The sequence below is a fragment of the Ctenopharyngodon idella genome, chromosome 15, assembly GCF_019924925.1.
Source record: "Ctenopharyngodon idella isolate HZGC_01 chromosome 15, HZGC01, whole genome shotgun sequence".
NCBI lineage: Eukaryota > Metazoa > Chordata > Actinopteri > Cypriniformes > Xenocyprididae > Ctenopharyngodon > Ctenopharyngodon idella.
Window position 1 is genome coordinate 9,531,059 of NC_067234.1, and position 14,974 is coordinate 9,546,032.

Sequence of the window (14,974 nt, forward strand, 5' to 3'; positions counted from 1 at the left end):
TCAAATCCTTTTTTTCCTTAATATCACTTATTCAACTTGTTCTTGTCTTTTCCCATTAGCAATCAATGGGTATGTTTATGGTAATTTGCCTTCACTGAAAGTGTGTGTTGGGCGTCCTGTGTCTTGGCATCTCTTTGGCATTGGCAACGAAGTGGACATTCATTCCGCCTATTTCCACGGGCACACCCTCATGGATCGCAAGCACCGCACAGATGTTCTTAGTTTGTTTCCTGCGACTTTTGTCACCGCAACAATGATCCCGAGAACAAAAGGAAAATGGTTGTTAAGTTGCCAAGTCAACGATCATATACAAGGTACAGTAGTATCTGTTCTATTGTCTTTCTGTCATCTTTGTGTGAAGCCCATATGTGCTCCTGGATTTTTGAAAGCATTTGTTTCTAATCAGTGTGTGATCATTTTCAGTTTTGCTTTGATGATTATGAGTGGTATAGTCTTCATTTTTGCTTTTTACAGGCACTTGTTTCATCTTTCTTGAAATGATGATGACACATTGTTTTAGTTATTTGAAGATAAATAGTTATCATTGTCTGTCATTTGGTCAGAGATGCTGTGTTTATAATTTTAATTCCTACGCTGTAAAAGAAAATGTATCATGTCATAACACAAATCCATGAATGTAACTTATACACACTGTAAAACCCAACAAGTTAAGATAACTCATTTCATTTGATGAAACCGATTATCTCAATTCAGTTAAGTTAAAAAAAAAAAAAAACAATAGTTATGAGTACTCTGATCTTATTTTAATTGATTCCACTAAAACAAGGATATTTCTTAATATACAATTAAACTTTACACTGCATTTAAAGACTTTATATAGCTGAAACTTCACTATATTGAGTAAAACCAGTGAAATTACAAACTTTAAATGAACTCAGAGTGCTTGCAGTTAGTGCCAGCTCACAATAGCACACGCAAAGTAAAATCCAATAAGTGAAGGTAACTCACTACATTTGATGAAACCGTAAAGTTAAGAAACAATTAGTTATGAGTACTCTGAACTTAATTCAGTTGAGTTCACTAAAAAAAGATATACATTGCTGTTAAGTAATTAAGTGATTAAGTTATTAAGTGATGATTGAGCATTAGTCATGAACACCTGCTGTTAACAAGCAGTTTCACTGAAGAAAAGAGAAACAAGAAGACAACTGACTTCAGCACAGTTTTAGATTAAATCAACTGAAGATAAAAGAAGACATTGAATTCCCCAAGATCTCAGCAGAGGATTAAACAACTCCACAAACATCATTACCAGCTTCACTTATTACTTATGTTAATGAAAATTAAAAGAGGTTTAGAAGTTGATGATTGAGTTTTGTTTAAGGTCACCATGACGGAGATCAGCAGTTGCTTTATCGGGCTCTTGACACTTGACTTAATAACGTAAGTTTTTTTTTTTTTCTTTTTTTGACTGCTGTAACCATGTGTTTATAAAACACATTTGTTATGGCACAAAAGCCAAGAGAAAATAAGATCAGGTGTAGATGGTTATGTATTGATGATGAAAATCATTGTTTAGTGGTTTGATTTGCTGATCTTTTCCACTGCATAATCTCTGATTAAACAGGTGATGTAAAAAAATTAAATGATTCATTATAGTAGACCTGTGATTTTTCAATGTAAGTTCCTTTGTTGTGACAATTAGAGTTTAAAAACCTCTATGGTACCATACTGACTAACACAGATATCAAGAATCAGCATATGAACCTCAACAATGGTGACAATTAACAAATTATTCAGATAAACCTCTGAACATCACAAAACAAGCAATTAAAGTCATAACAAAAACAGCAAAAGTAAAAGCAAATAGTAAGAATAAAGTAGACAATTCACCTGTATTATTGATTCATGATGCAATGCATGCTGGGAGCCAATGGATGAGTTTTGTACTATGCTAGTACCCAGCATGCATTGCAGCATGAATCATTTTTTAATGGTCACCATTGTTGAGAATCATATGCTGATTTTTGATGTTTGTATGAGTCTGATTAATGCCATAGATGAAAACTGTCTATAAAGACTGATTGTCACAACACTGCTATCCTGTAAGCTGTAGAATCACAGTTTCACTATAATCAAGAAAACTAATTGTACATCATCCATTTAATCAGAGACTAGACTCTGAATGAGAACAGTGAATCAGGACACTAAATGATGGACATCATCAATACTTATCCATCAACACCTGATCATATATTTTCTAGGCTTTTGTGTCATAACAAATGAGTTTTATAAACACTCAGTTACAACAGCCAGAAAAAAACAAATGTGGAAAAGTCAATGGTCAAGAGCCCAAATAAAGCAACCGCTAATCTCAATCATGGTAACTTTAAACAAAACAGTAAATCATCAACTTCTAAACCTCTGTTAATTCTCATAAGAACTTCTGTAGATGTATGACAGAAATAAAATTAATCTGGTTAGTAATAACACAATGCTGTTTGTAGAGTTGTTTAATACTCCTCTGTTGAGGAGAGAAATCAAACACATCTCTTGAGAGATTTAATGTCTTCTTTTATCTTCAGTTGATTTCATCCAAAGCTGTGGCTGGAAGTCAGTTTTAGTTTGTTTCTCTCTGTTCTTCAGTGATTCTGCTTGTTAACAGCAGGTGTTCATTACTAATGCTCAATCATCACTTAATTATACAATTATCCAATTATCATGCTGGGAATTATAATTTTCTGTGACTCATTCAGTTTGAGTTCTGTTTCAGTTATTGTGTCCACATAACTTTCGGTAATATTTGAGTGCAATTAACTCAATTTTATTTAGTACATATCACTGTTAGGTTTTACAGTGCAGTAAGTTTCAGAGTTTCAACTCTGTTATCTTCATCATGATTAAAGTTTGATTAACTTATCTCTGCAAGTTGGGTTTATCTCCCCTAAAAGTGTAAACATCGACCCTCCCAGGCCCCATCTAAACATTGAGTGTCTGCTCAGATCTGTCACTCTCTTTCCAATTCAACCAATAGTGAGAATTTGGGGTGTGGCTACTGTAGCAAATGGAGCCAAAGGGTGTTTAGCTGGTGTGGGACAATGGCTGATGTGTTACATGGGAAAAGACATTCAGCTTCGATTACAGGAGTGCAAGCCAAATTTCACTGCATTTAGACATTCAAAGATTAAACAGGTCATTAACACGTGAAAGCGAACAGGGCATTGTGATGCAACACGCTACAATGGACACTTCAATACAACATCATCATGCCCCCATTTAGAAAGACAAATGTACCAGTTTGTAATGTTTACTCTGACGTATCCAATGTAGACCGCCTTAAAGGATTAGTTCACTTTAAAATGAAAATTACCCCAAGCTTTACTGACCCTCAAGCCATTCTAGGTGTATATGACTTTCTTCTGTCTGATGAACACAATCGGAGTTGTATTAATAAATACGCATCCAAGCTTTATAATAGCATTGAACGGGACCAATGAGTATGAAGCTCAAGAAAGTGCATGCATCCATTATAAATGTACTCCACACGGCTCCATGGGGTTAATAAAGGCCTTCTGAAGCAAAGTGGTGTGTTTGTGTAAGAAAAATATCCATATTTAACAAGTTATAAAGTAATATATCTAGCTTCGGCCAGACTGCCTTCCACCTCTCACTCTTTTTTTATGGTTTCTCCTTGTGAGCAGCAGGTATGCAGGGTTTCTATGAGGTCTCGACCTGTGGATCTGCAACCTCTCCAACAGAAGCCCCTGGCACTGAGAGACATTTCTACATTGCTGCTGAAGAGATGGAATGGGACTACGCCTCTTCAGGAATGAACTACATGAACAATGCAAGCCTTACTAAACTAGACAGGTAGAAACACAGATTTGGAGACAATCAATGCATGATTGAGTAACTCAGAACCCACTACAAGGGCTTGGCAATGACATATCTGAAAGATTACACCTACTAGGTACAAACAGAATAATTTGATTGGATAATGAATCTGACCATCTGAAATTAGATTCTAATCATTTGTTTTACTGAGGGATTCTTAAGGGATGAAGGTCTGAGGGACTCATGCTTTGCTTGTCAGGGAATAAATTCTGATTGGATATACTTTTGCCACTGTTAATTTGAACACAGACACTGGGTCTCATTCACTAATAATTGTGTACACTATTTGTATTTGTATGCATATTTGAACTAATTCACAATTTGTTCTTAACCTCGTTCTAATGTTGATGAATTCGGAGTATTCTAAATGAGCAACCACATGCCCAAGGTAAGTAATTTACATAAAGCACACCCAAACTATATCCATTTAAAGGCTTTCCGCACACCCTTTTCTTTCGTCACTCTCAACAAACATGACGCTCTCTAAAGACACATTCTCACCGGAGAGCATGCGCAGCAAGATCCGCGAGCAATGCCAAGAGTGCCATCCTCAAAACGAGTTCGAACACAGTAAATACCTTAGCTTTTTTACATACATTACAGACCTCTGATTAACCAGCTGCGTCTTTATGCATAGATACCTTACAGCTTAAGCTATAATGCACCTTTTCTTACTATATTACTGATAGGCCTATATCTATGTTTAAAATTTCATCTTAAAGGGTTAGTTCACCCAAAAAATTCTGTCATTTATTACTCACCCTCATGTTGTTCCACACCCGTAAGACTTTCGTTCATCTTCAGAACAGAAAATTAAGATATTTTTGATAAAATCCAATGGCTCAGTGAAGCCTCCATTGCCAGCAAGATAATTAACACTTTCAAACGCCCAGAAAAGTACTAACAGCATATTTAAAACAGCTCATGTGACTACAGTGGTTCAACATTAATGTTATGAAGCAACGAGAATACTTTTTGTGTGCCAAAAAACTAAATAATGACTTTATTCAACAATATCTAGTGATGGGTGATTTCAAAACATAGCTTCATGAAGCTTTACGAATCTTTTGTTTCGAATCAGTGGTTCGGATCGTGTATCAAACCAAACGTGTATCAAATCCAAAGTCACGTGATTTCAGTAAACGCTTCGTTACGTCATAAGTGTTTCGAAATTTCAATGGTTCACCACTGGGGGGCATGACTTTGCCAGTTTGATACGCGCTCTGAACCTTCTGATTCGAAACAAAAGATTTGTAATGCTTCGAAGCTTCATGAAGCAGTGTTTTGAAATCACCCATCACTAGATATTGTTGAATAAAGTTATTTATTTATTTTTTTGGGTGCACAGTATTCTTATCACTACATAACATTAAGGTTAAACCACTGTAGTCACATGAACTGTTTTAAATATGTCTTTAGTAGCTTTCTGGGTATCTGAAAGTGTTAACTATCTTGCTGGCAATGGAGACCTCACTGAAACATCGGATTTTTGTGTTCCGAAGATGAACGAAGGTCTTACGGGTGTGGAACGACATGAGGGTGAGTAATTAATGACAGAATTTTCGTTTCATTTTTGGGTGAACTAACTTTTTGGGTACGAGTGGTTTCAGTTGTTCCTACATTTTTTCATAATTTAGAATACATTTTAGAATGAAAGTTATTGATGAATCATGATTTGTTTGGGAAAATGTTCATATGCAGATTGCACACACAAAATCGTGCATACACATGCTTAGTGAATGAGACCCAATGTCTGCAAACAGAGAGATTTAGGAGTAGAAAACCATTGTAAATATTAAATCAATTAAAGATAAATGAGAAAGAGAATGAGAAAACAACATGCTTTTGTTTATTTACTTAGTTTGTTAGTTAGTTAGGGATCTGTTATATAGGCCCTTAGAGTTCACCACTGATATAAAGTTGATGCAATCTGGACCCATTCTAACAGATCAATTTGGTGTTATATGTGCTACAGTACACTTGAATTTAAAAATTAAAAGTCTAAACTCTGTTTATTCACTTAACCTTAATATATCTAAATTCACCTTGTTTTTTAAGCCTTTGAAGCTACTCAAAGATACAAACTTTTTTCATAAATGTCATTAATGTAATTATCACAGATATAATTCTTGCTAATGGTTCCTACCTGATATAAACTCCTATTTATAGTGTAATTTTTCATTTATTTTCATATAAGTGTTAATGTCATTAAATTAGTGTGTTAATGTCTTTTCTTTTCCTGCAGTGACTCTGAACCATACTTCAGTCGTGATGGTGGTAAACTGGGTGGAACATACCTGAAAGCCAGATACATTTCATATACTGATGAAACATTTACTACCAAAACACATATTGCAGGCTCAGATATGCATCTTGGAATTCTGGGTAAAATCCTCACTTGTGTCTTATATGTTTATGAACATTGATATGTCTTTTATAATATTTTAAAGTATGCATGAAATGGAAGTTACTTACTGCATTGTGATGTATTTGCGAGTGAGATGGCTTATCAAAAGAAAAAAAATGTAGGAATTAGAATATAGAAATGTGAAAAAAAAAAAAAAAAATACTTTTCTATCTTAAAGATGGTAAGTGATCAGTTATCTCTTTACCCACTCCCACCCTAGGTCCTGTCATCAGAGCAGAGACTGGTGATGTTATCATTGTGACATTCCTTAATAATGCTACACGTGACTATAGCATTCAGCCACATGGTTTGCATTATGAAAAGACCTACGAAGGAGCAATGTATCAGGATGGTAAGTCATAAACACCGGTGTACACACAGATATGCATGTAAATCTTCATGCTAGGGATTCTCAACTGGGTCGCTGAGAGCAAAAAAAGGCCTTTGGTGAAATTAAGCCTTTGATAAAATTCTCACCAAAGACCTAAATCAGTGGTTCTTATCATTGCTTTAGCCCTTTGGTGAGAATTTCATTTTGAAACTGAACTGAAAAGAACACAAATAACAATATAATAATATACACATTGCATAACATTTGGGTAAATTTTTGAAAATACATAGCATAAATCATGAAGGGACAGCATTTATGATTTTAGATTCTTTTTACTTCTTGTATCCTCCCCAGGTATTCAGAAAGATGGAGCCTCTGTGGCCCCTGGTAAAAAATTCACCTATCATTGGAGAGTAATTGAAGGTCCCTCCAGCGATGATCCTCCTTGTCTTTCATACTTGTACTACTCCGCTGTTGATCCTGTCCATGACACTAACTCTGGTTTATTTGGGCCCATACAAGTGTGCAAGAAAGGTGTTCTTGATGGAAGTGGGCATCAGGTAACAAACTCACATACTGCAGGCCTATAGAGATAATATGGTACTTTCCACAAATATGGCACAAAATAGGGCTTAATACTCTTGATTTTTTTTTTTTCTCAGCAAATGTTCAGTGAAAGTGGGTGCTTTATTGTTAATCTCAAGACATTAAGATTTGTTTTATACAATGTTTTATTTGTGGGGTAACTGGTTTGCAAATCTAGTCTAAATTAAGCAGACACTCATTTGGGGTTATCAAGTTTTGGAGAATAATTAGGTTCAATAACAGTTTTATCTAATAGGTCTCACAACAAAAGTAAGATTTGTGCCTCTAATACTTAAAAAAAAAAAAAAATCATTGGACACCAAAGTGTACCTTATTCATGGAATGTGCCATATATGCAATGCAACTGTTGCTTTTCAGACTATGCAGGTGAATATAATAACCTATATTTGTGTGTGTGTGTGGGTGTTTTTTTCCATGTTATGGGTGTGTCTTTTAAGCGTGCTGACAAAATTCAGCACGAGTTTTTTCTGCTATTCTCTGTGATGGATGAGAATGAAAGCTGGTATCTGGAACAAAACATTAAAAAGTTTGGCAGCGATGATTCAGATCGAGATAATGAAGAGTTTCAAGAGAGCAATAAGATGCATGGTATGCATATATGTGTTTGTGTGTGTTTATTCACACAATCATGTACATTTACTTCCTTACTTTGTGAATGTACAAGTTTATTTCTTGGCAGTATTATAATTAAGAATGTTTGTGTTTCTTCTCAGCGGTGAATGGCTACATGTATGGAAACCTGCCTGGTCTGGATTTGTGTAATGGGGAACATGCTGTGTGGCACACACTTGGATTGGGCACAGAGGTGGATATCCATGGTATCTATTTCCAGGGTAACACGTTTCAGCGCGATGGGATGAACCGTGACACTCTCAGCATCTTCCCGCATACCACAGTGACCGTTAACATGACACCCAACAATAATGGTAAGTAACAACGCTTTTTATATCAGGGATGTATTGGTGTGTCAATGCTTATCCAGTACACTCAAGCGATGATAGACATGATTGCCTTTGATATGTCGCTTGTAATTCTAATAATGATTTCAGTGTTGTGCCAGATCCTTATAATTTTTGTTTGTTAGCTGGGTAGAAACAGAACACCCAGAATGTTCTGAAAAAGGTAGTTTGCTCAGGCCATTTCCAGAACAGACACTGAAATGTCCTTTTTTTTTTTTTTTGTTAGCAAGCTTTACTTTAACTCTTTCAGTTCACTGGTGATTTAAAACAAGAGCATACAACAAAAATAACAATAACACAAAATGTAAAGAATTTTCTAAATGTCACAGGAATGCAAGTATTTGCAACAAGAAAGACATGAAAAAAGTATAGATAATAAATAACAAGTACAATGGTGAATACAAGGGCACATTACTGGAGAAAAAGTGTAAATAAAATCTATACATATTTACTTTGATGGTATTTTGATGGTAATGAAATTACAGACCTGCAGTGTTGTAGTTATGTTGCCAATTAGTAGATCATGAAATTACCAAGAATTCACGTATTCAATGATTAGCTGAATAGCTAAAACAGCTGAAAAGCTAAAATTATGAAATGTCTTGTCTGGTCGTAGAGATCTGTGTAGGTCTTTGCTGACCAAAAAGGGCTGTGTTGTGGTATTTCCTGGGCTGGGTGAAAATCCAAAATCTGACCTGGATACAGATTGGATCAGGCTGACTATGTTATCCTGGGGATAAGAGAGATACAGACAGAGACTAATATCATTAGACACTGTTCATCTTTCGATGTAACAAAATACATCATGTTCTGTGAAGTGGTTCCAGTTGACCTAACTGATGAAATTGATTTGCTTAAGGGATGTGATTTGAAGAAATATGGTAGTGTGCTATGTGTGTGCTTTAAACCTGGGACACAACAAGCTGACAAAGAACTAGAGGCGATGAACACTGACGGTGTTGTTACCTTGTGTCTGGACCAAAATGCTGCGCTTGAACACACAGCACAGACTACAGCCAACTTCTAACTATATCAGCAGGTATCAATTATCTATATTCGTCATTCAAAAGGAGAAAAGGAAACAAGGATATACGATACATATGCAGATATACGAAACGTAAACAAATCAGCACTTGCTTACCATTTTGAATTTTGAATTGGGCAAACTGCCTGCCAACGTGTGGAACACACCACAAAAACTAGCCCGACAGATGACTGGCCTTAAGAGGTCAGTTGTCCTGGCATCTTTGTCTGATATCATGTGACATTAGTTTGTCCACCAGGTTCTAATCAAAATGTAGCAAACCCTTTAATAAACTTTACTGAAGTTTAGTCAGTTTACTAGTTTTTGTACCATTATGTAAAAGCCAAAAGAGCATGTCTTAACCCATTTCGCGTTTGATTTGCTGCGATAGTGATTGAAGGAAGCAGTGCAGAGAACAGAGAGCATGTGGTAGAAAGGAAAGAACCTTCTCCACTCATGTTCATCCAAACATGTCATTTGCTAAGCCACATTTTTTTAATTTGCTGCAGCTGTGTTGTTAGTAGATTACCGGCACCTGATTATCATTGGCTCTGTGTTTGTGACATTACACTAATTAGTGTTACTCTTGGTAGATTGCGTTGATTATTGTGGAAATGAGCTGCTGCATCTTTGTTCTTTAATTTACACATTGTCAATAGATCATCAGCAGAACTTGGGTCTGTTCTTTGTACGTCGCTAACTCAGTTAGCTGGATTTGATTGATGACGATTTGGCATGATCTTGGATTGTTCGGTTCTTCAATGCTCATCCTGGACTTGCTGTCATAGCAACAGGTCTGTAAGCTCAAACCTGCTCTGGAGCAGGCTTATTTCATGCAAACAGGATTAGATTGCATCTTTTTAAGAGGTGATACTTAAAATCTGTCCCAGCCACTGCTACTTTCTTACAAATGTACCCTAATGTGAACCAGGGACAATAATAATGATTTAAATACATTTGTAAATAATATTATAATGTTGTGTAGTCTATCATAATATAGACACCGCCAGTTTTACTCGTTGAGAGATTTATTCGTGAGGAAATAATTACCTAATAATTTTATTGGAGTCTTACACACATGATGTAGGCTACAGTTAGTCTATGCCGTGCATGCATTAATTTGAATGGTGACGCTATTATGGGAGTGTCTTGGTGCAGCACAGGAGATGCAGATAACTTGATCTTGACCCTTAAGAAACTTTAATTAATGCTGTCACGTAACAGTCTGCTTTAAAGTTAAAATTAAATGAATTGCTAATTACAACATTGAAATAAAAATGTAAAGCCTGCACAAATAGGAAATCGTGAATATAGCCTAAATAATGGGAGTCATGTAAAAAACAGTGCACATTTCATTTATCTATTATAACTTTTTTTTTTTTTTTTTTGCTTGCTGTTGTCTTATAGGTGCAGGTGTCTTTTTTAATTATATGATGTCACTACGTTTCCATCTTGACGTCAGCCAATCGCTGCATTGCTGATCGTGGTTTCGAGTATCGATACGTCTGCCCTTTTTGAGGAACACATGAACACGCAGTAATCGCAGATAATTTAATCCAGATATTTTAAACCAGTCTGCAAATTCGTTTGAAGAACCAAATTAGCCAGAGTTCAGTTATCATGATTAAAAGATCTGGCATCTGTCAAATCATCTCAGATGTATTAAGCGAGGTACGAAGAACAGACCCCTTGTCGTGTTTATGGTCTCATGCTAATTTGCCCTGTTTAGTAAATCTGTCCCTAAGCTTTTGGATTGTATTTTAGATTGTACTGCAATTTACAATCCAAATAATACAATCTAAAATAATAGTGCTAATGATTATTTATTGTTTTATTCTAAAATGATTTAATGCAATGTATATGTGAATCGTATAACGATGATGATTAACTGTCTAAGGGGATATGTTTTTGAGTCACATCAGAAAAAATATTGTTTGCACCAATGTAATTGTCACGTTTTGAGTTTGTTTTTGATCTGTTTCTCCTTCCTGGGGTCCGTTCTTCGTACCTTGCTTAATACATCTGAGATGATTTGACAGATGCTATATCTTCTAATCGTGATAACTGAACTCTGGCTAATTTGGTTCTTCAAACGAATTTGCAGATTGGATTAAAATATCTGGATTAAGTTGTCTAAGATTACTGCGCGTTCTCGTGTTCCCTGAAAAGGGCAGATGTATCGATACTCGAAACCACGATCAGCAATGCAGCAATTGGCTGGAGTCAAGACGGCAACGTAATGACGACATACAGGTGCTGGTCATATAATTAGAATATCATCAAAAAGTTGATTTATTTCACTAATTCCAATCAAAACGTGAAACTTGTATATTATATTCATTTATTACACACAGACTGATATATTTCAAATGTTTATTTCTTTTAATTTTGATGATTATAACTGACAACTAAGGAAAATCCCAAATTCAGTATCTCAGAAAATTAGAATATTATGAAAAGGTTCAATATTGAAGACACCTGGTGCCACACTCTAATCAGCTAATTAACTCAAAACACCTGCAAAGGCCTTTAAATGGTCTCTCAGTCTAGTTCTGTAGGCTACACAATCATGGGGAAGACTGCTGACTTGACAGTTGTCCAAAAGACGACCATCGACACCTTGCACAAGGAGGGCAAGACACAAAAGGTCATTGCAAAAGAGGCTGGCTGTTCACAGAGCTCTGTGTCCAAGCACATTAATAGAGAGGCGAAGGGAAGGAAAAGATATGGTAGAAAAAAGTGTACAAGCAATAGGGATAACCGCACCCTGGAGAGGATTGTGAAACAAAATCCATTCAAAAATGTGGGGGAGATTCACAAAGAGTGGACTGCAGCTGGAGTCAGTGCTTCAAGAACCACTACGCACAGATGTATGCAAGACATGGGTTTCAGCTGTCGCATTCCTTGTGTCAAGCCACTCTTGAACAACAGACAGCGTCAGAAGCGTCTCGCCTGGGCTAAAGACAAAAAGGCCTGGACTGCTGCTGAGTGGTCCAAAGTTATGTTCTCTGATAAAAGTAAATTTTGCATTTCCTTTGGAAATCAGGGTCCCAGAGTCTGGAGGAAGAGAGGAGAGGCAGACAATCCACGTTGCTTGAGGTCCAGTGTAAAGTTTCCACAGTCAGTGATGGTTTGGGGTGCCATGTCATCTGCTGGTGTTGGTCCACTGTGTTTTCTGAGGTCCAAGGTCAACGCAGCCGTATACCAGGAAGTTTTAGAGCACTTCATGCTTCCTGCTGCTGACCAACTTTATGGAGATGCAGATTTCATTTTCCAACAGGACTTGGCACCTGCACACAGTGCCAAAGCTACCAGTACCTGGTTTAAGAACCATGGTATCTCTGTTCTTAATTGGCCAGCAAACTCGCCTGACCTTAACCCCATAGAAAATCTATGGGGTATTGTGAAGAGGAAGATGCGATATGCCAGACCCAACAATGCAGAAGAGCTGAAGGCCACTATCAGAGCAACCTGGGCTCTTATAACACCTGAGCAGTGCCACAGACTGATCTACTCCATGCCACGCCACATTGCTGCAGTAATTCAGGCAAAAGGAGCCCCAACTAAGTATTGAGTGCTGTACATGCTCATACTTTTCATGTTCATACTTTTCAGTTGGCCGAGATTTCTAAAAATCCTTTCTTTGTATTGGTCTTAAGTAATATTCTAATTTTCTGAGATACTGAATTTGGGATTTTCCTTAGTTGTCAGTTATAATCATCAAAATTAAAAGAAATAAACATTTGAAATATATCAGTCAGTGTGTAATGAATGAGTATAATATACAAATTTCACTTTTTGAATGGAATTAGTGAAATAAATCAACTTTTTGATGATATTCTAATTATATGACCAGCACCTGTATATTTAAAAAAGACACTTGACGAATTTCTAGACATTTATAAGGAAACAGCCAAGTGAATAAAATGACAGAAGAATGACATAAATGTTATAATAGATAAATGAAATGTGCACTGTTTTTTATTTATTTATTTTTTACATGATTACCCAATTATTTAGGCTATATTCACGATTTCTAGTATTTGTACAGGCACTTTTTATTTCAATGTTGTAATTAGCAACTAATTTACCTTTTGAAGCAGATTTGACAGCATTAATTAAAGTTTCTCAAGGGTCAAGATCAAGTTATCTGCATCTCCTGCGCTTCATCAAGCCACTCCCATAATAGCTGTCGCGGTTCAAATTAATTCACGCACGGCATAGACTATCGGTACATCATGTGTGTAAGACTCTAATAAAATTATTAGGTAATTATTCCCTCATGAATGAATCTCTCAATGAGTAAAACTTTATTTTTAAATCATTATTATTGTCCCTGGTTTACATTAGGGTACTCTTGTGGGAAAGTAGCAGTGGCTGGGACAAACTTTGAGCAACACCTCCACTTAATAAGATGCAATCTAATCCTGTTTACATGAAATAAGCCTGCTCCCGAGCAGGTTTAAGTTTACGGACCTGTTGCTATGACAGCAAGTCCAGGATGAGCGTCGAAGAACCGAACAATCCAAGATAATGCCAAATCGTCATCATTCAAATCCAGTTAAGTGAGTTAGCAACGTACGAAGAACGGGCCCCTGTTCATGTTTGAGTTTCTTTGTTATTGGCTAATTGACTTTTGGTCAGAGCCAATACCAGCCCCTGACCAGAGTCCAGTGATGGCTCCTCCTGAGCCCCCACCCACCCTCCTCTGTTGGACTATCTTATACGGCGCAAGGACGTGCCTTTTTTGGGAGGGGGCGTACTGTCACGTTTTGAGTTTGTTTTGGATCTGTTTCTCCTTCCTGTTCATGTTTTAGTTTCTTTGTTGTTCATTGTGTCTGTTAATTAGTTCAGTTCTCCTTGTTTGTATCCTAGGTTACTCATTTGATTAGTGTCCTCAGTTCAGCTGTGTCTTGTGAATTAGTCTCGTTTAGTCCTTTGTTCACCTTGTGTATATAAGCCCTCAGTTTCTGTTTAGTCCTGGTCTTGTGTTGATGTTATTTTGATGGTGTTTTTGATTTTTATTTCTCCAAGTTATTCTCCTGTTCGAGTGATTTACTGAATTAAAAGTTCTCATTAAGGATTTCCTTCATCGTGCGCTTCCTATCTGCCACAAACCCTGACAGAAATATCCTGACAAACTATATAAAATATACTCTATCCACTTTGAAATCATGTTTAATCATGACTTATGATTTATTTGATCGGCTACATACAGCAAAAAGCTGTAGATCAGGTATTACAAACCGCTACCCATGGGGGTCCAAGGGGGTATAGGATTTGGCACGACAATGGTTTTAACAGTATTAGGGAAGATTATTCCAGTTCTCTGCTTTGATACACAGTTGCTAGGTCTCAATGTCTGAAAAGCTTGTTGTTTTCTTAAATAATTAAAAGATATAAGCAAAATATATATTTTTTTGACAGTAAACATTTGCTCATCAGTATGTACTTTTACTCCAGGCGAGTTTGAGCTGAGCTGTCTTACAGCTGATCACTACCAGGCAGGCATGCGTCAACATTACACAGTCAAGTCCTGTTCGGCAAAAACTCCTGCACCAGAACACTTTACCTCCAGAGTGCAGTACTATATAGCAGCAGAGGAAGTTGTGTGGAATTATGCGCCAGACCGAACATGGGAACTACAAAAACATAAGGCTACACTGAAAGAAAGGTATACCTACAAACATATATGCATATTTGAGCTCTAAAATGAAACATTAGGGTTAAGGTTAACTCCTCAAGTGAGGCTTGACTGAGAAGAGTCACGTCTCATGCTTGAAACCCTCTAT

General features: G+C 36.6%; 1 protein-coding gene across 3 annotated transcripts in view; it reads left to right on the forward strand.

Moving 5' to 3' along the window:
• The window catches only part of LOC127495332 (ferroxidase HEPHL1-like), a 44,198-nt gene that overhangs the window by 13,287 nt on the left and 15,937 nt on the right, over positions 1 to 14,974 (forward strand). For 2 of the 3 annotated variants that reach the window (XM_051862097.1, XM_051862098.1), the window contains exons 5-12: positions 60 to 314; positions 3,663 to 3,831; positions 6,101 to 6,240; positions 6,483 to 6,614; positions 6,948 to 7,153; positions 7,637 to 7,787; positions 7,913 to 8,125; positions 14,646 to 14,856. In XM_051862097.1, coding sequence (XP_051718057.1) covers positions 60 to 314; positions 3,663 to 3,831; positions 6,101 to 6,240; positions 6,483 to 6,614; positions 6,948 to 7,153; positions 7,637 to 7,787; positions 7,913 to 8,125; positions 14,646 to 14,856 — 1,477 coding nt within the window. The remainder of the gene's footprint in view (positions 1 to 59; positions 315 to 3,662; positions 3,832 to 6,100; positions 6,241 to 6,482; positions 6,615 to 6,947; positions 7,154 to 7,636; positions 7,788 to 7,912; positions 8,126 to 14,645; positions 14,857 to 14,974) is intronic. The other variant, XM_051862099.1, reaches the window with a different exon arrangement.